This window comes from Zingiber officinale, chromosome 7A (assembly GCF_018446385.1).
Source record: "Zingiber officinale cultivar Zhangliang chromosome 7A, Zo_v1.1, whole genome shotgun sequence".
NCBI classification, from domain to species: Eukaryota; Viridiplantae; Streptophyta; class Magnoliopsida; order Zingiberales; family Zingiberaceae; genus Zingiber; species Zingiber officinale.
In genome coordinates this window covers 133,124,906-133,150,069 of record NC_055998.1, presented here as the reverse complement: position 1 = coordinate 133,150,069, position 25,164 = coordinate 133,124,906, and the positions used below count along the sequence as shown (strand labels likewise).

General features: G+C 38.0%; 1 protein-coding gene across 3 annotated transcripts; it reads right to left on the bottom strand.

Moving 5' to 3' along the window:
* Positions 1–648: 648 nt before the first annotated feature.
* Positions 649–20,071, bottom strand: LOC122002661 (glutathione S-transferase TCHQD-like). Of its 3 annotated transcripts, none has more exons than XM_042557923.1 (3): positions 19,907–20,071; positions 1,986–2,202; positions 649–1,888 (listed from the first exon to the last, which is right to left on the bottom strand). In XM_042557923.1, the coding sequence occupies exons 2-3, from the start codon at positions 2,192–2,194 to the stop codon at positions 1,300–1,302; spliced, it is 798 nt and encodes a 265-aa protein (XP_042413857.1). In that variant the 5' UTR covers positions 2,195–2,202; positions 19,907–20,071; the 3' UTR covers positions 649–1,299. The 3 variants fall into 3 exon arrangements, with proteins under 3 accessions (XP_042413857.1, XP_042413859.1, XP_042413858.1); XM_042557925.1 differs by lacking the exon at positions 19,907–20,071 and adding an exon at positions 4,638–4,933; XM_042557924.1 differs by lacking the exon at positions 19,907–20,071 and adding an exon at positions 4,688–4,933.
* Between the last annotated feature and the right edge of the window lie 5,093 nt (positions 20,072–25,164).

Genomic DNA, 25,164 nt, shown 5'->3' with positions numbered 1-25,164 from the left:
ATTTTACCTGTTCTGTTAATGAACACAATATTGTTGAAGTAGACGCCTGCTTGCCTGCTGAGATGCGACGAGAAGTAGAAAAAAAAAATTATTAGTTTCTGTCAGGAGAGCTATTAGCCAGAGGACCTAGGCATGGCTGATAGCTTCCTGTTCCACCTTCAAAGCACCACTTAAGGAATTATGTGACTTGCACCCATGGTCCTACCAATAATACAGTTGACTATTACTATACCTCCGTTATCCATCTCGATCATGGTAGGCAATTATTGAGAATATAAATATATAAAATTGGGCTATTCTGTCAAATGACTAGTCAATCAACTTTAACAATTATCTTACTAACAAAAGTTGATAGGGCAAAATTTTAAATGATCAATCGCCAAGTAAGGGCTGGTGCAATATAATATTGTTCCTAAATTTGATCAAAAGTTAAGTATTCCTAAACAATGGTTGTTCAACCCAATAACATTTTCTCTTTTACTTTCGCCACACAAAAAGCAAATCCTAAGAATAAGTGGAACATTGCAAGTGATATAAATTTTGAGCAATGGTGATCCACAAGACTTGAATGTGAAAAATTGTTGAGGAAATGAAATTAATGACATCAAACAGATAATACCATAATGAAGTATCGTCACAAGTTTGCTGTAGTGCGAAATTATATAATCCTTTCACACTTCAAGTATGTACACAGAGAGATAATATTACAAAATAGCCAAATAAAATATAAAAAACTTATGGAGATGAAGCTTTAAGGAAAACTCATCACTGCACAGTGATATTGGTTATAAGGATAAAAAACAAAGTAGAGAAAATATATATATATATATAATCTAACTACTTAAAAATTGTTGAGGAAATGAAATTGATGGCATCAAACAGATAATACCACAATGAAATATTATCACAAGTTTGTCATAGTGCGAAATTATATAATCCTTTCACACTTCAAGTATGTACACAGAGAGATAATATTACAAAATAGCCAAAGAAGCTTAATATAAAAAACTTATGGAGATGGAGCTTTAAGGAGAACTCATCACTGCACAGTGATATTGGTTATAAGTCTAAAAAACAAAGTAGAGAAAAAAATATATATATACAATCTAACAACTCTATACAATCTATCATTTTCCTTATGAAAACTCTATATAAGTTCTTTTAGAAGATTCTGTAAGAAAATATAACCTTGCACCATTATTGAAGCCCTAAAATCGCTTCCATTTATTCCACATTATGCATATTATTGTAGCATGCACAATTTATCTGATCCATTTGACCTTTAATAGTGTTGGTTCCCTAGTACCTTCTGAACAAGTCTCTTATGTGAAGAAAGCACCATGTTCTGAGAAGTGTTTTGTACTTCCTCCAACCTTGGAAGTACTTCCCAATTACCTTTTTGAAGCTTGGCCTCCGCTTAACCATGTTATAATAAGCTGATACATTGGGCCTGCAAGTGATGTATTCCTCTTTAAGATCCAGTAGAACTATTCGTGCCAAAACAGGAATAAACATGGAGTCAGCCATGGTATAATCTTCTCCAGCAAGATACTTTGTAATGCCCAACTGTATTTCTGCATCATCAAGAAGATGACAGAGTTTTTCCTCACTTTGTTTCAGATTTTCAGCGTTCTTCAACTTCTCATCTGTATCATAGGCTTCTCGAAGTTTTAAGTGGTAAACACTAGCTAGATCTGGAGCTTGGACCATCCGAGCAATCACTACACGGCGAACAAATTTGGAAACAAATAGTCGATACTTTTCTGGGACATGAGCCAGAGTGAATATTTTGGGACTCCATAGATCAATTCTCTCCACCCATTCTGTGACCTTTGTGTTAATGGGATTGTCCTCACCATTCAGAGACACAGAGAGCTTCTCTATGTACCTTATGTCAATCAGGTGTTGCTATATGAGAATTTATTTCCATTAATAATGATATAAAGTAAATAAAACATCTTTAAGTATCAAGACATGAAACTTACTGGATAATATCAATGGCTTGGAAAATGATATGGGAACCATTTTGGAAGACAGGAAGTTTTGCAGATTGATTCATGCGAAAGAACAAGACATCCATGTTCTTCCCAGTTAAAGGATTAACATGATAAGATGTGTAATCAATCCCTTTCTCTTCCAGTGCTAACCTCACTTTCTGACTGTCCATTGAGTAAGGATGATGATAGAGCTGCATGAATAGACCTAAACAAATCCAATCAATTTTACTGAGTAGTTTAATTGATGTGTCACACAAAACAAGCTAGCTATTGTATCACTACTCAATGACAAATCTAAAATCTATTAGATTCAAAAATTATGATCAGCTTGTATACTGAAGTGAAATATAGACAGAAGAGATGGTGCAAAATACTGTCCCTTCAGTGATGTAAATGCTTTAGGACAAAGTTACAAAGTTTTGTGCAAATTCAATTATAAGCTACAACAGTTTAGGTCATATTACCTACCTCCGCCAGGAAACTAACGAGTAACACCTCTTTTTCAAGCCAATGAACTACTTAGAATACACAGTCCTATGTTTGAATCTCTAGTATAAGTATTTCAAATAAAGCATAGCCCTAGTTAAGTCAGTTCAAATATGGGATTGAGTCGGTCTGCTCCAATTTTCTTATTTCAATGCACAACAACAACAACAACCAAGTCTTATCCCACTAGGTGAGGTCGGCTATATGGATCCTTTTACGCCATTGAGCTCTATCTCCTACTATATCATCATCTATACTTAAATAAATTTTATCTTGTTTATTGTTGTTAATCAAGTCTTTTTTGGTTTTCCTCTTCCTCGTTTGATATGCGTGTTTAACATAGTTTCACATCGCCTAATTGGAACATTTATTGGTCGTCTAAGTACATGTCCATACCATTTTAAACATGTCTCTCGAAGTTTTTCGTCAATAGATGCAACTCCGATTTTCTTTCTAATACTCTCATTTCTTATCATGTCCGTCCTCGTATGTCCACACATCCATCTTAACAGTCTCATCTCTACAACTCTCATCTTCTGCTCATGTGCTCGAGTCATAGCCCAACATTCAGTTTCATATAACATAGCAGGTCAAATTGCAGTTTTGTAGAATTTTCCTTTAAGTTTTAGAGATACTTTACGGTCACATAAAACACTCGACACTCTCCTCCATTTCAACCATCCTACTTGTATTCTATGTAAGACATCTCTCTCAATCCCTCCATCGTTTTGCAAAAATGATCCTAAATATTTAAAACTCTCGGTTCTGGGCAATTCGTCATCTCTTATTTGAACAATTGTCTCATTACGTCTAATATTGCTAAAACTTAAATTCCATATATTTTGTCTTTATTCTACTAAGCCTAAAGCATTTCTCTTCTAGTGTTTCCCACCGAGATTCTAGTTTAGCATTTCAATGGTTGATGCAGAATATCAAAAAATAGATTAACTTCTTCCATGGCAGATCATGCTTGTCGGGATTAGTCATTTAATCATATTTAACAATCATAAGTGGTAAGCTGTCTTAGTTTCAGAAAGGAGGAACATGATGGATAAGATTCATGCATACAACCTCAAATAGTTGGGACAAATCAACTTCTTAAAGAGGATGGAATGATTATATGCATTAAACTCTAAGTGTGTTTAACAAAGACGGGAAAAATTAGGGTTCTGAAATTCCATTGAACAAGGCCACCTCACAGTGCCTAGGTGTTAAGGGATATATATGGAAGGCTATTTGTATCTATGTGCTAATGTATGCCACTAAGTCTTTTTCCCATTATACATTTGTTGAGGTTGAATTTATGATATTGTTTGCCATGTAGAGAATAATTTGGTGATAACACCAAATAAACAATAAATGTTATTTAGAAGTCTAATTGTTTTCAATATAACAAGAACTTCCTCAACCAGCCAACTTGCCCTAGGGCCTCATCATAAGAGATAAAGGACCTCCCCAAGTCCTCCCCTTTAGTTCATTAGCCATTGCTTCCCCAAATGACATTCAAAAATAAACCACCTGAGAACTATAACTTCGAAGAATAAACCAACACCCTAATAATTTAGTTTAATGGTTTATTAGTTTGGTTTCTACAAATTAGGTAAAATTATCGGTTTCGATTTGGTTTCAGTTTGAGATTATACAAATTGTTATCCATTAAGGTTTTTATAATATATATGTATGTATCATTAGATAAATTAGTATGTTAATTAGTATCTGTTTTTATTTTTATTTACTTGTTCCCTTCAGTAATCAATATAATTCATAAATAAGAATAAGTTTTATTGCTATTCCAATAGAAATCTAGCTTGAAAACTAGTTGTTGATTAATAAATATTTATTTATCAATTTACAATTTGAAACCAAACTGAAATCAAATTAAACATGTCAATTCAGTTTGAAACAGAATCAAAACCCTTTTAAGTTCAGGCTTGAATTAGATTTTTTGAACTTTGTTTTCACTTTCACAAAACCGATAAAATAAATCATGCCCATCCCTACAAACCACTAGTGCCACTTGGCCTCCCTTCTTCAGACAGCATTCATGAAGTGCCCAATTTACCAATTTTATGCATATATATTTGCAGTTGGCTGTAAAATAAAAATAGATAATACTGATACTGATGCAGACTAGATGTTCAGAAGGGAATCTACCTATAACTATCAAACTCCATGCGACTAACCTCCTCCCAAACAATACTCACCAGTTTTGCTTCCCCCAAGTATGGAGAGGTGCAATCTTTTGAGAAAAAAAATAGCTCTCTCTCAACATTCTTCCATCCTGGAACTTATTCAGGAAAAGCATCCAACCATTATGCAGTTTGGTGATACCAGGAAAGAGCGCGCAGGTCAGAAGGTGAAGAAAAGTGAAACGAAAAGCACTTGATTTATTAGAACAAGGAGTACAAAGAAGTTAAAGCTTAGAAACCTAGAAACCCTCAAGTAAAGCTCAAGTGGATGCTTGATGCCTTGCAAGAGGAGATCACCTTCTTTCTTATAGCAAACGTCGGGTGCTCTTTGGGGCCCCATCGTCACGTTTGGTGATAAGAAGATAAGAAGGAATCTTGTTTTACATCACATCTATGCTACTTTACAACACACTTGATAGCACACCTATGCTACTTTACAGCACACTTGATTCTGCAAAGTTGCCGGAATCTTCTTTATTAAAGCTGAGTAGTCGTTTCATGGGTCCATTATGCTCGCTGCTTTAGACCTTAAAATTCTTCATCCTGGATACGCAATCTTGAAGGAGATATGCTGCCTGTGATAATTGTTCGTCGTTTTGTTTGACAGCAGATACTAGTCATTCCACCAGTTGTCCTTTCCTCTTCTTTTATTGCACTCTTGTTTCTTTAATGAGTGGATGATTCGAAGTTGCTGTAGTGCGTAGACGGTTTGGATTGCGGCTTTCTATTCAAGCATGTGTAATTCTTCTAAGAATTGATTGTACTTGTCTAGTGGGATTGGGTAGGAGTTATGTATTTCACTAAGCTTCCGTTGGTACTGCTCAGCGACGTTGAGAGTATCTGCAGCATCCTGTTCAGCGTTGCTTGTGCTTCTGGGTTGGGCTGATTCTCTACCTCCTTGAGTGCTGGAACCACCAAGGCTAGTTGGCCTAGCTCTGGTTCCGGCCATTCTGCCAAAATTAAACTGATGGGCCTGCTCCAGTGATATAATCAATAAAAGAAATCCACCGTTCTCTAGAGGGCTTGTGATTAGCGGTTTTGTCGAAAAAATTGATGATGGCCTGACAATCGGTTCTAATGAGTAGTTCCGATTTATCAAGGAAATAGATTTTGAGAGCTTCCATTGTATTCATCACCGCATAAATTTCAGCATCAATTGTTAATTTCGGAGGATTAAACTTTCCGCTAGAATAAGCACATATTTGAGGAAACTGGGTCAAATTTCCTTTTCTTCCACTTGCACACGCCTCCCCATCCATCCATACACCCATCAACCTCTAGAATTATATAGCAATTTGGAGGGGGTATTTCTAGGTCTGGGAGCTGCTTCACCTTCTCTTTAACTTGATGAATTAAATCCCAGTCTTGCTGATTTAGTCTCTTTTCTCCGTTAGGAGATGTTTTTGCATAAAGGGGTCCTAGGAGCTTTCCCAGGTTTGGGATGTAATTTCTTGCATAATTTAATAATCCTAGCCATGATCGCATACCTTTGGTAGTCTTGAGCTCATTATCTTTGAAGTCTGAGATCTTGGATATAACATGAGGCTGTAGTTTGATTCTGCAATTTCCTATAATGGCCCTAAGAAATTCAATTTCTGGTACACCAATTTTCATTTTAGTTGGGCTTAGAACTAGCTCATTTGCTTGACAGATTTGGAGCATTCTCTGAAGGTGTTGTTCATGGCTCTTTTCATCTGGTGAAAATACCAGTATATCATCGATGTATACAGCTATGAAGTCTTCTGTTCCCTTGAAGCATAAGTCCATTTTTCTCTGAAATACCGCAGGTGTATTTTTTAACCGAAATGGCATTACCAGCCATTCATATAATCCGTCAGGAACCAGAAGGTCGTCCGCTCAATAGAGACAGGTGCATTGCAACTTGATGAAACCCACTCTTTAGATCAAATTTTGAAAAAATGCAGCTATTACTGACCTTTTTAAGAATAGTGTTGATGCCAGACAGGCTATATTGATCTTTGTGAGTTATATCATTAAGGCGTTTGTAATTGAATACCAGCATTTCTTTGCCTTTCTTTTCTTTCTTGGTAATTGGATCAACTATCGTCCCGGAATTTACGATGATTGAAGTTGTCCGGTGCCTGCTCTTGCTGGGTCTAATAATTCCTAAATCCAGTAATGCTTTCACATGCTTTGTAAAGGCCTCCTTTTGGGTTGGAGTAAGATGCTTTAGAGGTCTATCCTCAATGGTGAATTCTGGATTTTTGATGTCTAGCTGACAAACAATTTTATTCTTCTGCAAGTGCTGCAAGGGATTCTCTCCAATAATTCCTTGTTCCTTGAGTTTTTATAAGAGTGGTTTGAATTTTTGTTCAAAAGTCTGACTTATCCTTCCTACAGAAATGTGAACCATCTCCTTAATCTGGATATACTCTTCTTCATCTAATTCCAATTCTTCTATTGCTGCATGGACAGATGGTAACGTATTAATAGTAGTCAGATTTTTATAGAATGTTATCGTATTTCCCTCGATTCTGAGTCCTCCATGCATAGCTCTTATAAAATTACATCCAATAATAAATTAGATGTTGTCGCCTAATACCATCGGAAAACTGTAAGTGTAGGGAATCCGGAAAATATTATCTACGATCATCATTCTTCCATTCCTTAGCTTCATATTAGCAGTTTGTTGTGAATTTATACCGCTGAAATTCACCACAAAGCTGTTCTGTTCTAATGCTTCTTTCGGGATTGATCTTTGGTCCACACAACAAGTAGTTGCTCCTGTATCAAGAATCGCCTTTAGTTTAAATATTGGGATTCCTGGAATTTCTTGGGCTCTGTGCAGCAGCTACTGTCTCTTCAATAAGCATGTGAGCTGCTTCTTCATCTTCTAAATCTTCAAAGTCTTTTTGCAAATCTCTTTCTAATTGCAGAGCTTCATAGTGAGATTTGTAATAATCGACTTCCTCTTTTAACCTCTTGATTTCTTCTTCGCACCATATAATATAATTTCTTTGCTCCTGTATAAGATTCATTGGATAAAATGGTGTTGATGGAGCAGGAGTAACAGGTACCTCTTTGTTGAAATAATATGGTCCGCATAAGTTGCAGACAGTCAGGAAGCAGTCAGGGCAGTGTATTCTTGCTCGTTGTATGGTTGCCCTTTTACAACAGATGCAGATATGTGATTGGGGGGCAAAAATACGTTCATTATGCTTCCATTTATGAAGACAGCTGGATTGGGCTTCAGTTAATCTTACTTGCTGTCTGTAACCTCCATCTTCTAATCCAAGCATATATATTGTATTTAACCATTTATGAAGACAGCTGGATTGGGCTTCAGTTAATCTTACTTGCTGTCTGTAACCTCCATCTTCTAATCCAAGCATATATATTGTATTTAACTGTAATGTTTGGATAGATTTTTGTACCTCATATATATCTTCCTCTCCTTCTGATATGCTAAAGATAGCGTCACTTTGGGCTTCTCCTTCTTGGACGAAGAAAATGTCACAATCTTCTGGTAGCTCTAGTTGCTCAAAAATAGCAACTCTTTTTATATTTCTTCTTTCGTTGGGGCAATCTTTGGCAAAATGTCCTTCTTGACCACAGAGATAACATTTGCATTTTTTGTTACGAAGTAAATGTTTTCTTTTCTCGATTCGAGCATGTGAATCGTGAGGTTTACCTTTGTAAGTCTTTGATTGTCTTACCCTAATTTTCCTTGGTCCAAATTTTTGATAATACCCTGGTATGGGAATTTGGCTACAGAAAGACAAATCCTTTAAAGATCGTTTAAAGGCTGCATCATTGCATTCTTGCTCAAGAAATTTATGGGCAAAGATAATTCTTGGAAATACTCCCACTGTCAATCCTGGGTGTCTTGCTTCAAATGCTGCTTTTATCCGGTTTCCAAGATCTCCGGGCATTTTAAGCCAAAAATTTTCGAATAATTATGGTCTTGCATAGAGTCATCCTGTTTTTGCTGCTAGCCTCATATAATCAGATTATATGATATACTGGATAATATTCTTCACATTATCACATGATAACTTCTCCAGATCTCTATATGCAGCATTTTGTATTTCTGTAGAGCCTTGAGTAGGATCTTCTGCAGAGAAAACCCGCCTCATTTGAGATAAAATGATTTGGGTTCCCTCCCTTCCTTCACTGATAGATATAAGGACATCATATTCAGTGGCATAGGTCATCCTTCATTGGACCCATGTTATTTTTTCAATTTCCCCCAATAGATTTTCTTTGAACTCAATTTTTTCTTTAGAATTTGTAAATGCTTGTGATGTCACAAAATTCTTGGTTATGGATTCCCACTGAGAAAAGGCGTCATCAAAGAGATTTAATTGTTCTGGTATCACAAATAATGCCCCACTTTGCTGTTGTGCAGAGGGTAGAGTTCATAGTTTATTATTCATTCCTCCCTTAAACTTTGCCCTTGGAGGTTGTTGCTCATAGATTGGTTGGAAGGCTGGAGGATTTGCCATATTATTTGCATGCGGATACCCTGGCGGTCCCACTGTAGTGTCTGTAGGGGGTCGGTATGGAGATATCATCGTACTTGTGGAATAAATTTGTTCTGATGCTGGTATTATTTCATCAACTAGGCGTCTTAAGCTTGGGTATTCCATTTCACAATTTGCTGCGATAAGCTCACTTTCCCCATGGAATACCCAAGCTTAAGACGGCTAGTTGACGAAATAATACCAGCATCAGAACAAATTTATTCCACAAGTACGGTGATATCTCCATACCGACCCCCTACAGACACTGCAATGGGACCGCCAGGGTATCCGCCAGCAAATAATACGGCAAATCCTCCAGCCTTCCAACCAATCTATGAGCAACAACCTCCAAGGGCAAAGTTTAAGGGAGGAATGAATAATGAACTATGGACTCTACCCTCTGCACAACAGCAAAGTGGGGCATTATTTGTGATACAAGAACAATTAAATCTCTTTGATGACGCCTTTTCTTGGTGGGAATCCATAACCAAGAATTTTGTGGCATCACAAGCATTTACAGATTCCAAAGAAAAAATTGAGTTCATAGAAAATCTATTGGGGGAAATTGAAAAAATAACATGGAGGATGACCTATCCCACTGAATATGATGCCCTTATATCTATCAGTGAAGGAAGGGAGGGAACCCAAAACATTTTATCTCGAATGAGGCGGGTTTTCTCTGCAGAAGATCCTACTCAAGGCTCTACAGAAATACAAAATGTTGCATATAGAGATCTGGAGAAGTTATCCTGTGATAATGTGAAGAATATTATCCCGTATATCAATGATTATATGAGGCTAGCAGCAAAAACAGGACGACTCTATGCAGGACCAGAATTATCCGAAAAATTTTGGCTTAAAATGCTTGGAGATCTTGGAAACCGGATAAAAGCAGCATTTGAAGCAAGACACCCAGGATTGACAGTGGGAGTATTTCCAAGAATCATCTTTGCCCATAAATTCCTTGTGCAAGAATGCAAAGATGCAACCTTTAAGCGATCTCTAAAGGATTTGTCTTTCTGTAGCCAAATTCCCATACCAGGGTATTATCAAAAATCTAGACCAAGGAAAATTGGGGTAAGACAATCAAAGACTTACAAAGGTAAACCTCATGATTCACATGCTCGAATCGAGAAAAGAAAACATTTACTTCGTAACAAAAAATGCAAATGTTATCTCTGTGGTCAAGGACATTTTGCCAAAGATTGCCCCAATGAAAGAAGAAATATAAAAAGAGTTACTATTTTTGATCAACTAGAGCTACTAAAAGACTGTGACATTCTCTCCGTCCAAGAAGGAGAAGCCTAAAGTGACGCTATCTTTAGCATATCAAAAGGAGAGGAAGATATATATGAGGTACAAAAATCTATCCAAACATTACAGTTAAATACAATATATATGCTTGGATTAGAAGATGGAGGTTACAGACAGCAAGTAAGATTAACTGAAGCCCAATCCAGCTGTCTTCATAAATGGAAGCATAATGAATGTATTTTTGCCCCCCAATCACATATCTGCATCTGTTGTAAAAGGGCAACCATACAACGAGCAAGAATACACTACCCTGGCTGCTTCCTGACTGTCTGCAACTTATGCGGACCATATTATTTCAACAAAGAGGTACATGTTACTCCTGCTCCATCAACACCATTTTATCCAATGAATCTTATACAGGAGCAAAGAAATTATATTATATGGTGCGAAGAAGAAATCAAGAGGTTAAAAGAGGAAGTCGATTATTACAAATCTCACTATGAAGCTCTGCCATTAGAAAGAGATTTGCAAAAAGACTTTGAAGATTTAGAAGATGAAGAAGCAGCTCACATGCTTATTGAAGAGACAGAGCCCAAGGTTAGTAAAAACTATGTTGTATAACTTACCAGTGGAAATTGAAATTCCAGGAATCCCAAGATTTAAACTAAAGGTGATTCTTGATACGGGAGCAACTACTTGTTGTGTGGACCAAAGATCAATCCCGAAAGAAGCATTAGAACAGAATAGCTTTGTGGTGAATTTCAGCGGTATAAATTCACAACAAACCGCTAATATGAAGCTAAGGAATGGAAGAATGATGATCGGAGATAATATTTTCTGGATTCCCTACACTTACAGTTTTCCGATGGTATTAGGCGACAACACCAATTTATTATTGGATGTAATTTTATAAGAGCTATGCATGGACTCAGAATCAAGGGAAATACGGTAACATTCTATAAAAATCTGACTACTATTAATACGTTACCATCTGTCCATGCAGCAATAGAAGAATTGGAATTAGATGAAGAAGAGTATATCCAGATTAAGGAGATGGTCCACATTTCTGTAGGAAGGATAAGTCAGACTTGAACAAAAATTCAAACCACTCTTACAAAAACTCAAGGAACAAGGAATTATTGGAGAGAATCCCTTGCAGCACTGGCAGAAGAATAAAATTGTTTGTCAGCTAGACATCAAAAATCCAGAATTCACCATTGAGGATAGGCCTCTAAAGCATCTTACTCCAGCCCAAAAGGAGGCCTTTACAAAGCATGTGAAAGCATTATTGGATTTAGGAATTATTAGACCCAGCAAGAGCAGGCACCGGACAACTTCAATCATCGTAAATTCTGGGACGATAGTTAATCCAATTACCAAGAAAGAAAAGAAAGGCAAAGAAAGGCTGGTATTCAATTACAAACGCCTTAATGATATAACTCACAAAGATCAATATAACATGTCTGGCATCAACACTATTCTTAAAAAGGTCAGTAATAGCTGCATTTTTTCAAAATTTGATTTAAAGAGTGGGTTTCATCAGGTTGCAATGCACCTGACTCTATTGAGCGGACGGCCTTCTGGGTTCCTGACGGATTATATGAATGGCTGGTAATGTCATTTGGGTTAAAAAATGCACCTGCGGTATTTCAGAGAAAAATGGACTTATGCTTCAAGGGAACAGAAGACTTCATAGTTGTATACATCGATGATATACTAGTATTTTCACCAGATGAAAAGAGCCATGAACAACACCTTCAGAGAATGCTCCAAATCTGTCAAGCAAATGGGCTAGTTCTAAGCCCAACTAAAATGAAAATTGTTGTACCAAAAATTGAATTTCTTGGGGCCATTATAGGAAATTGCAGAATCAAACTACAGCTTCATGTTATATCCAAGATCGCAGACTTCAAAGATAATGACCTCAAGACTACCAAAGGTATGCGATATGGTTGGGATTATTGAATTATGCAAGAAATTACATCCCAAACTTGGGAAAGCTCCTAGGACCCCTTTATGCAAAAACATCTCCTAACGGAGAAAAGAGACTAAATCAGCAAGACTGGGATTTAATTCATAAAGTTAAAGAGAAGGTGAAGCAGCTCCCAGATCTAGAAATACCCCCTCCAAATTGCTATATAATTCTAGAGGTTGATGGGTGTATGGATGGATGGGGAGGCGTGTGCTAGTGGAAGAAAAGGAAATTTAACCCAGTTTCCTCTGAAAAAATATGCGCTTATTCTAGCGGAAAGTTTAATCCTCCGAAATCAACAATTGATGCTGAAATTTATGCGGTGATGAATACAATGGAAGCTCTCAAAATCTATTTCCTTGATAAATCGGAACTACTCATTAGAACCGATTGTCAAGCCATCATCAGTTTTTTCGGCAAAACCGCTAATCACAAGTCCTCTAGAGTACGGTGGATTTCTTTTACTGATTATATCACTGGAGCCGGCCATCAGTTCAATTTGAATATATTGATGGAAAAAATAATCAGGTAGCGGATTCTTTATCTCGATTAATATCTGTGTTAATTTTGGCAGAATGGTCGGAACCGGAGCTAGGCCAACTAGCCTTGGTGGTACCAGCACTCAAGGAGGTAGAGAATCAGCCCAACCCAGAAGCACAAGCAACGCTGAACAGGATGCTGCAGATACTCTCAACCTCGCTGAGCAGTACCAACCGAAGCTTAGTGAAATACATAACTCCTACCCAATCCCACTAGACAAGTACAATCAATTCTCAGAAGAATTACACATGCTTGAATAGAAAGCCGCAATCCAAACCGTCTACGCACTACGGCAACTTCGAATCATCCACTCATTAAAGAAACAAGAGTGCAATAAAAGAAGAGGAAAGGACAACTGGTGGAATGACTAGTATCTGCTGTCAAACAAAACGACGAGCAATTATCACAGGCAGCATATCTCCTTCAAGATTGTGTATCCAGGATGAAGAATTTTAAGGTCTAAAGCAGCGAGCATAATGGACCCATGAAACGACTACTCAACTTTAATAAAGAAGATTCTGGCAACTATGCAGAATCAAGTGTGCTGTAAAGTAACATAGGTGTGCTATCAAGTGTGCTGTAAAGTAGCATAGATGTGCTGTAAAACAAGATTCCTTCTTATCTTCTTATCACCAAACGTGACGATGGGCCCCAAAGAGCACCCGACGTTTGCTATAAGAAAGAAGGTGATCTCCTCTTGCAAGGCATCAAGCATCCACTTGAGCTTTACTTGAGGGTTTCTAGGTTTCTAAGCTTTAACTTCTTTATACTCCTTGTTCTAATAAATCAAGTGCTTTTCGTTTCACTTTGCTTCACCTTCAGACCTGCGCACGCTTTCCTGGTATCAGAGCTTGTTCTTGTTTCGGCTTGTTGGTATTATGCAACTCGAAGAAGCAAAAGGATAGATCCTAACTTGGCGAGAAAGGCAGGAGGCCTAAGAAAGTCCAAGGGCACATCTATATGAGATTCTCCAGGAAGGAACTGCCCTCGTCCGGACTCCAGGAGTCCCTGTAAATCCTGATAAATTTTATGAGCACTTTATATTACAAGAAATACTACCTCATACAGAGAAGCAATTTCTTCAACTGATCCTATAGAAACCCCTTCTATTGGCTTTGCTAAACCAAGCGACTACCAAGGTATTACACCTGGAATCGCTGCAATCATCAAACCAAATAACACCCAAATCCAATTACTAGTCCAAATAGCTGAAACCTTAAAGGAAATCCAATCTGATCTTCGAAAACAGCATTCGCCTCCTTTCCCACAAGACCTTATTTCCAAATTACAAAATCTATCTCTTGGTCCCCCTAAACCAAAGGAAAAAGTAGGAGAACTCCGAGTATTCAAAGACCCTTACAAAATTCTGAAGGAGGAACAAGAAAAGCTAAAGGGAGTATGGCCACCACCAGAACAGAACAGCAAGCAGCCACAACTCCATTATTTGAAGATCAAATAAGAAGCTACCGAAGAACTCAACGAAGGCTCCACAACGCTCAACAAGTAGCACGAAGAATTGGGCGGCAACTCACTGGAGGAGCAGCTACAGGATATACGCTGGAACAACAAATTGAACCCGAAGCTCAATTACAATTATCAATGCAAGAACTTGCTTCCATAGTACCAGCTGAGGTACTTTATCATTCAAGATGAGGTGATGCACATCACAGAGTCTATGTGCACAGATCTGAAGAGGCTATGCTAGTTACTGACAACCATCAAGTTGATAGAAGCTTTATTCAAGAAGAAAGTTTTAATCAATTAAGAAGAAGCCGAATGCAATACATTCACCTGGGCGTTCTCCAGGTACGTGTCCAAATATTACATCGATAACGTGAAGGGACGATGGCTTTTATTGTATTCAGGGACCACCGATGGCAAGGAGACCAAGCAATATTGGCAACCATGGAAGTAGATTTAACATCTGGAAGCCAAATGATTTATGTCATCCCATAAATAATGATGACTATCGGAGACTTCTACCGAAACATTCAAATCTCTATTCTTACAAGAGGATATAAAGTCTGGCAAAACAGTGAAGCCAACCTCTTAATCACAAGAGAACTTGTAGGTAGACTTTCTAACACTCCTAATGTAGGCTTTGCTTATGAAATACAGGGGGTGGTAGACTATTTAACCTCCCATGGAGTTAATGCCTTACCTGGACGAAGTTTCTCAACAAGAAGCCTACAAGGTCTTAATTGGGTAATTAATCCTACCCAAATATCAATCCCAGTACAACCATCAGAAGTCAACAGTCAAACAATGATGGATGGACGAATCTCACTCAGCTTTAGCAATTATGCTACTGCATAGCCATCAGAACAACCAGTATACAATAACAAAGACGAAGAAATCCAAGAAATTCTGGCAGTTCTTATAGAAATAAAGCCAAGAGTCTTTACAAATTTTGAAGGAACAGCTGACGAGTATTATGAGGAATATGGAGATATTGATGACTATATTGAAAAAGGAAAGCAGATTATCGATCAAGATGAAAGGTACTCTTCAACACCTGAACCCCATATTCTTGTTAATAAAATTTCTCAGCATGCAACTTTACCACAAAGACAAACGGAGGGATCAGCAGGACTTGATGTTTCTGCAAGTCATGCTGCTGTAATTGAACCATATGATCGGGATTTAGTTCATACAGGGCTACGAATTGAAATTCTCTATGGCTATTATGGGCGATTAGCCTCACGATCAAGTTTCGCATGGAAAATGGAGTAGAAGTCGGAGCTGGAGTTATCGACTCCGATTATCGAGGTGAAGTCAAAGTACTTCTATTTAATAGAACTAATATTCTAGTTTATATTTCTCCGCAGCAAAAAAATTGCACAATTAATACCGGAGAAAATAGCTTTCCTAGAAGTTTATGAAGTACCTCACCTCAGTTACTCTGAACGAGGTGAAAAAGGATTTGGTTCTACAGATAAACCAAACACTATTCCTGAACCAGCTCAAAATAACGCCTCCACCTCACAACGACCTCGTCATTTTACAACCAACGACATTTTCTCTCTCCTAATGCCTCGAGAGACAGCTGCAGTCCTAGTACAAGATGATTCAATCCAAAATAATTCCGAGCAAGACCAGGCAGCGACTACAAGCCCATGGGCCTCTGTACCGCGGTCCCTGGACCCTACTCCTAATTATGAGGATATCGATGATTCTTATCTGGACTATATTGCATATTTGGCATCCCTTTCAACTTCTACACAACCAATTTGGGATGATTATCCTGAATTAGACACTGAATGGATAAACCCGTTCACTAGCAAAGGTGGTGGGGAAAGTGAGCTTATCGCAGCAAATTGTGAAATGGAATACCCAAACTTAAGACGGCTAGTTGATGAAATAATACCAGCATCAGAACAAATTTATTCCACAAGTACGGTGATATCTCCATACCGACCTGCGCGCTCTTTGAACTGAGGGCTACATTTAAGTAGTCCTGCCACTAAGTGTGGGAATCACTCGCACACCCAAGACACACATAATTCAGGAAAAGAACAAAATTTCTATTGCCAAGGAATTGTCTTTCTTAGGTTACAGTTTCTATAGAGGAAAAGAAGATAGTCTAAGGTTCATAAAACAAAGAAATGAACTTGGATTAAACTAGGTAGTTGAAACAAAATACTTGCTTCTAAGAGGAAAAATGCCTTTTGACTTGTGAGTGGCCAACCACCTCTCCCTATGTGTCCTCGATTTTGCTTCTTTCACCCACTTTATCTCTCAATTAAGGTTTCATCATGGAATGTGGGCTTTTCGGGTGATCCAAGCAAAATCAGTCTAACTTGAGTTGGCATTAATTTGCCTATTTAGTTCCTACCCTCCAAGAGAACAAGCAGATGGAAAATATTTCCCTTTTTCTATGAGTTTTTTCTATGGTAGATTTTCCTCATGTTCTCCTACCAGGCATGGCTCCAATTTTTATTTGGAAATAATTCACCGGTAATAAATAATAATGAATTATCACCTTCAACCGTTTCTCAGACATAAGAAATATACTAAATAGCATTAGTAAAGTTGATTTTAAGACTAAATATACTAAATATTCTAAGGGCCTATGACACTATGCCCCTCAAATATGATTTGACCATTTGAATCAAAAGGAAATCTGAAAAATCCTAAAGAAATTACTTATGGTATAGGTATAACTAAAAGACACAGGCTTGAGGGAGATTTGAGTGGAAGTGTAGGAATAACTTATCAGTAATATAAAGGGGAACATTGGGATTTGGCAACATAATTAAGTTGCCTTTGTGTTTCTATGTATATTTGTAGTTATATGATGACATTTTAATGAAATGAGATGGCATATTTTATGGTTGAAAGGCTTGAAGAATCTAAGAATAAAATAAAATTTTCTGTGATTTATGATTTTGTTTCCTTCTCTCTTCTCATTATTCTATATCATTTTTTTTCATTAACCAATATAATTCAGGAATGTTCAATGTGAAAGTTAATTGAGTAAATCCTAGAAGTGAGGATAGTTTGTTTGGAACAAAATCCATAGTAGTTTTAGCTGATTCATTTGATAATATATATTTCCTAAAATATGAGATATTGAATGCACAACGACCAAAGTCAAAAAAAATATAAATCATGTAGTAACAATATCTACAAGGTCATCTAGAAGATTTTGGCAGTGAGGATGGAAGGAGTTATAGGCAACATACTAGACCCAGCCAAGACAACATTTGTTGAGGGGAGGTCTATTACAAATAACATTCATCTCGCTGCTAAGGAAGTATGCCAGAGAGCGAATCTAAACGCGGTGTGTTCTCAAGGTAAATCTCCAAAAGGCTTTTGACATAATGGACTAGCACTTTCACAAGGCAGAACTGTATTGGAGAATTTTAGCTTCCTTAAACTCAGCATAGATTGGATCATTGAGTATGTCACCACTACCTCATGTTCAATGGCCATTAATGGAGAGATACATGAATATTTCCATGGAGTGAGTCTTAAGACAGGGTGATCCACTATCGTCGTTCCTTTTTGGTATCTATCTTGAGATATTGTCCGAGCTATTGTAACAAGTATCCATGCAGGCAAGAGTTCACCTACATCATATGTGCGCAGGGACTAGAGTCACACATCTAGCATATGTTGATGATCTACTAGTTTTTGGACACAAAGATGAGTCCACTGTCGCCCACATAAAAAAACTGCCTATGAATATTTGGGAATTCAACAGGCCTGAAAAGTTGCAGAAGTCCAGCATCTATATGGCAAGGGTTAATGAACTCACCAAAGACAAATTATTAGAGATGTCATGCTTCCAACTTGGGGCATTCCCCTTTAGATACTTAGGCATACCTCTGGCGGCAGAGCGGTTGCATACAATGGACTATGCGATGGTTGGACGTCTCACTTCTCGGCCGAGACACAGCTTGTCCTATGTTGGAAAGCTAGGCCGGTAAGGCGTTGAGTGTTTTTGGCTTTCCATCATGTTGATCCCCAATGGCATATTGGTCAAGGTATATTCTATCTGCATATCCTTTGTTTGGACATTGAAACATCATCCTATCTCACAGGTTGCTATGTGCCTTCCAAAGAAGGAAGGGGATATGGCTTGAGGGATCTTCGGGCATAGAACTCAGCACTGCTTTCACATGTCTTGTGGAACATCCAACAAAAGAAAGACATCCTTTGGGTACAATGGTGTGCGGCAAGAGATGGACACGGCAAGAAGAATGTTATGAGTTTTCAAGAGAGAGTTTAGGGGCAATATATGGTCACTAAGGCAAGGGTGTTAGCTATGTCTTGTATGGTGTATCTCATATGGTTCACTAGAAATCCATGTAATTTTGAGGGTGGTTGTCAAAATCTTACTCGGATGCTCATTAAGATCCGAACGCGTGTATTTAGATTTATGGTATCCTAACTAGTAGTACATTTCTTCTAATGCATTAATACATTTTACTTATAAAAAATATATATCTTTATATTGAATGACAAGTTTAGGGTTTAGGGTTTAGGGCTTAGTTGTTATTGTTGTTGTATTGAATGACGGATTGTTCTACAAAAACAAGATTGAAGCTCTAAATGGGAATCACAGTAATGAATGATCTTCCCTTATGTTTGTTGACAGTATTAAAAAAAAATAGAATTTCCCAGGATCATTCATCAGTAGCATAGTTCTTTCCTCCAATTTTGATAGAGTTCAGTTTTCACTTAAGTTATCTCAGCGTATATCCTGTTGATAAATGTTGTTTTAGCCTCCAAGGTTTATTTTATTTGCCTTTTCAAAATGTCTCCTAAGGTTTTAAAATTGTTAAAATGCCTGTCTTGTTATTTCAATCCCGCCTACTAACACCGTTAAGTGACTTAATAGAATGATGGCATAGAAGCTAGTGAAATGAATCCACATGTTCATCACACCGTCATTTCGATAAGTAACTTCACGGAGTCAGTGATTGAGATATAAATCATAAGTTTTCAACCTCGAAGGGTGTTTTGATAATATAAAAACTTTTGGAGGGGGTGACGGGGCATTTTGAAAAAGCAAAGTAAAACCCTGAAGATAATGAAATTGCCCCTCAGATTTTTGAGGAGATTCCTAAATCAGTATTGATGATAAAGTCTATAGCTTTAATATATATCAAATGAGAAAACCGAAGAACCGATGAAACCCATGCAACAAGCGTTTTGTTCTTCCTTAAACCACACTAAATTAAATTAAATCAGAGAAACAGAGGCGCACAGTAACCTCTTCTCTTCTCAAAAACCCCCGCAACTTGACAACTTTCACTCCATAAAGCGAGAAAACGGATATGTAACAAACAGATAAAATTTCTATCCAGCAGAAGAACGCCTTAATAAACTACAAGATGATAACAAACAAACAAACAAACAAAAAATCAAGGGGTTAGGAGAAACAAAATCCTAAATCTACTAAGCATTAGAAACAGAAACAGCAGTTAGAACAGAAAAAACGTGAAAAAGGGAGAACAGGATAGAGAAGGAGCGGACCTTGAAGGCGAGGAGGATCGGAAGAAGAGAAAGTAGCGTGCGAACTAATGAAGAAGAATCGGCCGGCGGAATCGCCTTTTGAGTGTTGAACTGAGAATAAATTTATTTATAGTTGGAAGGTTTTTCTTTATCTTCTTCTTCTTCTTCCGATCGCTTTCGGTTACCCTTTCTCGCCACTTTCCGGTCTGCGGGCGTGGCAGCGATTTGACCTCGTGATTTTACTTAAATGACCCTAAAATTTGAAAGATTCACGGAAAACATACTCACCGAAATTAATAAAATTGCAGATATGCATATTGCCCTGAAAAAAATATCAAATTTCCTTATGGTTTCATTTGAACAAAAATAAGGCTAGAAATAAAATAAAAATAAAGCATTCTTTATTTTCAACATGGTCTAATATTGGAGGAAAAAACAAAATGGAGCTGTCATCCCTTCTCATGATTAACCCAATTTTATAAAAAAGTTTCATCGAAAATAAATTGAGAAGTACTCACTTAGTTAGTTGTGAATCTTATTTAAAGAAAAATCTCTGTAAATATATCATAATTAGGAATCGAATAATACATATCTGAATGATAACTGATCACTTTTCCAGTGCATCATAACCTGAGGCAACTGTCATCCCCTGATCACATTATCGGAGAGAAGATAAATTATCTATTCCAAGTCCAGATAAAAAAAAAGGATTATATTAAGTTATCAGTTATCATTAAAAGTAGGATAAATATTCAATGAATGAATTCATTAAACTATGTGTTAATATTAGATTGTTCCCCGAAAAGAACATTTTATAGGGTGCTACTATAGCATTTCGGCAAGAATCGCTATATCTCCAGAACTCAAGTGTAGTGCTAAATATGCAAGAGTTCGTGCTACAGGGTCCGACTATAACATATTAGCAAGAACCACTACATCTCCATGAAAACTTGAGTGTAGTGTTAAATAGGCAAGAGTTCTCACACTATAGGTTGGATAAGATTAAATATGATAGGAAAACTAATAGTTTAAGATATTGTTGGGATTTTCGGGCCGCGAAAATCGCTTTTCGCGTCGCGGAAACCCCGAATCACCCATGTCACTGGATCTCATGCGAAGGATAGATTTCAAAAATACGAGTACGAGTTTCAAACTATGATCTACAGTAGATCTACAAAGGAAAAATATTTTATACCTTTGAAGCGTGTCCTCGCAAATCCCGCTCGTCCAACGGTACGCCGGATCTCGAAGTTGTCAACGTAGACAACTCTCTAGTGATATCCACACGAACACGAAGTGTTCTCTAACACTCAAGGATGGAGAAGAGAGCACCACAAGTGTGCTAGCACTCTCTAGGGCTCTCGGGTAGGATTGGAAGAAGAAGAAAGGAAAAGAAGAGAACACACTCCTCTAAAATCTCTATGTGACTTTCACTAACCTTTCTTCTTGGATTAGATTCACTCTCCTTTCTTCTCCCTTGCTTGAAACCCACGACCAAAAGAAGAGAAGGAGCAAGAAGAGAGCTTAGGAGGAGGAAGATCACTTGAATGAGAGTTACACTTGCAAAATGAAACTCTTTTCATCTAATTAAGTGGTTTGTAACCTCCATGGGATACCAAGAGTCACAACTCTTGGTAATTAACTCCCATGAGGTGGCACTTCACTTAAGTAACCATGATGATGTGGAGCATCATCATTGGTCCACTTAATGCCAACTCACCAATGAGGTGACATAAAGTCAAGTCAAACTTGACTCTTCATCTTCCTCTCAAGTCAAGTCAAACTTGACTTAATCTCTCTCATGGTTGATCTAATCCAACCATTTAATTCAAGCCAATTTAATATAATGAATCTGATTCATTTAATTAAATTAATTCAATGAGTCATAATCTAAATTAGACTCATTGAACACATGAATCAACTTAAGTCCAACTCAATTAGCCCAATTAGGATTACTCTTAATCTAATTTAATTCATCAAATAAATCTAATCCTCTTGGTTCATCATATGAACCTAATCTCCATCCACTTGTTCTTTGTGTGTGACCCAATGGGCTCTTGTAACATTGGCAATGCCCCTAAACTCATTTAGAAACATAAGTAATGAGCGGTATCTAGCAATATATCATTACTACCCAAGTTACAAAATGTTGAGATCCAACATCACCTTGTGACTACTAATTGTGACTCCTCACAATATATGACAAGTGTCCTTCTATCCTAGACATCTAGATTGATCAAGGTGAGACATAGACCGTGTCATCCTCTAATCAATCTAAATCTTGAACTCCAAGTAGACTCACTCAATCAAATGAGCTCAATATCTTATATTGACTCATTTGGGCATGGCCATGCACTTCGTGGTCTCACTCTATCAAGAATATCGATGTCTCTCCCGTCATATAGGAGGGATAGATCACATCTACATCACTCATATCCCTCCGCATAATTTGTTACATACCCAGTAATCGCCTTTATGGTCCACCCAGTTACGGGTGACGTTTGACGAAACCAAAGTACATAACTCCTTATGTAGGAAACCATGGTGACTTCAGGTCTAAGGACTAGTAGTCATACTAATAGCCACATGAGAAAGTATATGACACTCATATAACGATCCATGATACTTTCTCATGGCGGGTCATTCAGTATACATTCTCTAATGCATACCCATGTGTCAACTTGATATCTCTATATCCATGACTTGTGAGATCAAGTCATCGAGTTGACCTACATGCTAGTCTTATTACATTAACATTGTCCCTGAATTTTAATACTCGACTAGGAATGATTAAGAGTAGTGTTCCCTATATCATCTCACTATCGGTTCAACTAACCGATTGATATAGGTGAGAATCGTCTACTCTAGGACGTTATTATACTTAGTTTATTTGGCACCAATACAAGTAAGTATAATAACCAAAAACTAAATGCCTTTATTTATATAGAATATGATACAATAAGTCCAAAATACAATCATCAAATGATTGGCTCTAGGGCTCTAGCTAACAATCTCCCACTAGCACTAGTGCCAATCAGTGTAGGCTCTAAGCCCAAATGACCTAGTGTGACCATCATGCTTCCTCTGTGCCAAAGCCTTGGTCAAGGGATCTGCGATATTAGCCTCTGTAGGTACTCTGCAAATCTTCACATCTCCTCTCTCGATGATCTCTCGAATGAGATGGAAGCGCCGTAGTATGTGTTTGGTCCGCTAGTGTGAGCGAGGTTCCTTCGCCTGTACTATAGCTCCATTGTTGTCACAATAGAGCTCAATAGGGTCAACACTGCTAGGAACCACCCCAAGTTCAGTGATGAACTTGCGAATCCAAACTGCCTCCTTTGTTGTCTCTGATGCAGGAATATACTCAGCCTCTGTCGTATAATCAGCTACTGTGTCCTGCTTCGAACTCTTCCAGCTCACAACACCACCATTAATGCAAAACACGAACCCCGACTGCGATCTATAGTCATCCTGGTCGGTCTGGAAGCTAGCATCACTGTAACCCTTTACAGCTAGCTCATCATTGCCTCCATATATCAAAAAATATTCTTTAGTCCTTCTTAAGTACTTAAGAATATTCTTGACCGCTATCTAGTGATTTTCACCTGGATCTGACTGGTATCTGCTTGTCATGCTCAAAGCATACGAGACATCAGGTCGAGTACATAGCATGGCGTACATGATCGATCCTATGGCTGAGGCATAAGGGATCTGATCCATGCAGTCTCTCTCCTCTCTAGAAGAGGGACCTTGAGTCTTCGAAAGACTCACACCATGTGACATCGGCAGAAATCCCTTCTTGGAGTTCTGCATGGCAAACCGAAGGAGTACCTTGTCAATGTATGTACTCTGACTTAGGCCAAGCAATCTCTTAGATCTATCTCTATAGATCTGTATCCCTAGAATGCGGGATGTCTCACCTAAGTCCTTCATTGAGAAGCAACTCCCTAGCCAAGTCTTGACAGACTGAAGCATAGGGATGTCCTTCCCAATAAGTAGTATGTCATCCACACAAAATATGAGGAAGACAACTATGTCCCCTACAACCTTCTTGTAGACACAAGGCTCATCTTCATTCTTGATGAAACCAAACTATTTGATTGCATCATCGAATCGAAGATTCCAGCTCCGAGAAGCTTGCTTTAGTCCATAAATGGACCTATGCAGCTTACATATGTTGTGGATCTACAAAACCCTCAGATTGTGTCATGTACACATCCTCGAGCAGGTTTCCATTCAGAAACGCAGTTTTGACATCCATCTGCCATATCTCATAGTCATAGTATGCTGCAATAGCAAGCATAATCCGAATGAACTTAAACATCGCTACTGGAGAAAAGGTTTCATCATAGTCAATACCATGAATCTGCTTGAAACCTTTAGCTACCAAGCGACCCTTATAGATAAGTCCATCCATGTCAGTATTTCTCTTAATGACCCACTTACACCCAATGGGTTTTACCCCTTCAGGTGGATCAACCAAAGTCCATACTTGGTTGGTGTACATGGATTCCATTTCGGATCTCATGGCTACTAGCCATTTCTCGGAATCTGGTCTCATCACAGCTTCCTGATAGGTGGTAGGCTCATCCTCTATGAGCATAACGTCATCATGGTCATACAAGAGAAATGAGTATCTCTCAGGCTGACGACGTACCCTATCAGACCTGCGAAGAGGTATGTCTACTTGAACTGGTTGTTGTTCCTCAACTTCTTGTGGAACAACATCATCCACAACACTTTTTGGTTCCAGTTCAATTTCCATCGAGGCATCAGTGCTATTGTTCGCATCTTGAACTTCTTCAAGATCGAACACGCTCCCACTAGTCATTCTAGAAATAAAGTCCCTTTCTAGAAAGACTCCAGTTTTTGCCATAACTACCTTGTGCTGACTGGGAATATAGAAGTAATATCCCTTAGTTTCCTTGGGATATCCAATGAAATAGCACTTGTCGGATTTGGGTCCTAATTTGTCTGAGACTTGACGTCGAACGTAAGCCTCGCAACCCCAAATCCTCATGAAAGATACTTGGGCATCTCTCCCAGTCCATATCTTATATGGTGTCTTTATCACGGCCTTGGATAGAACTCGGTTGAGTATAAAAGCTGCCATGTCTAAAGCATAACCCCAAAGGTATGTCGGAAGATCTGTGTGACTCATCATAGATCGCACCATATCTAATAGGGTACGATTCCTCCTTTCGGATACACCATTCCACTGTGGTGTTCCAGGAGGAGTGAGTTGGGATAGGATCCCACACTCGGCTAGGTAGTCACGG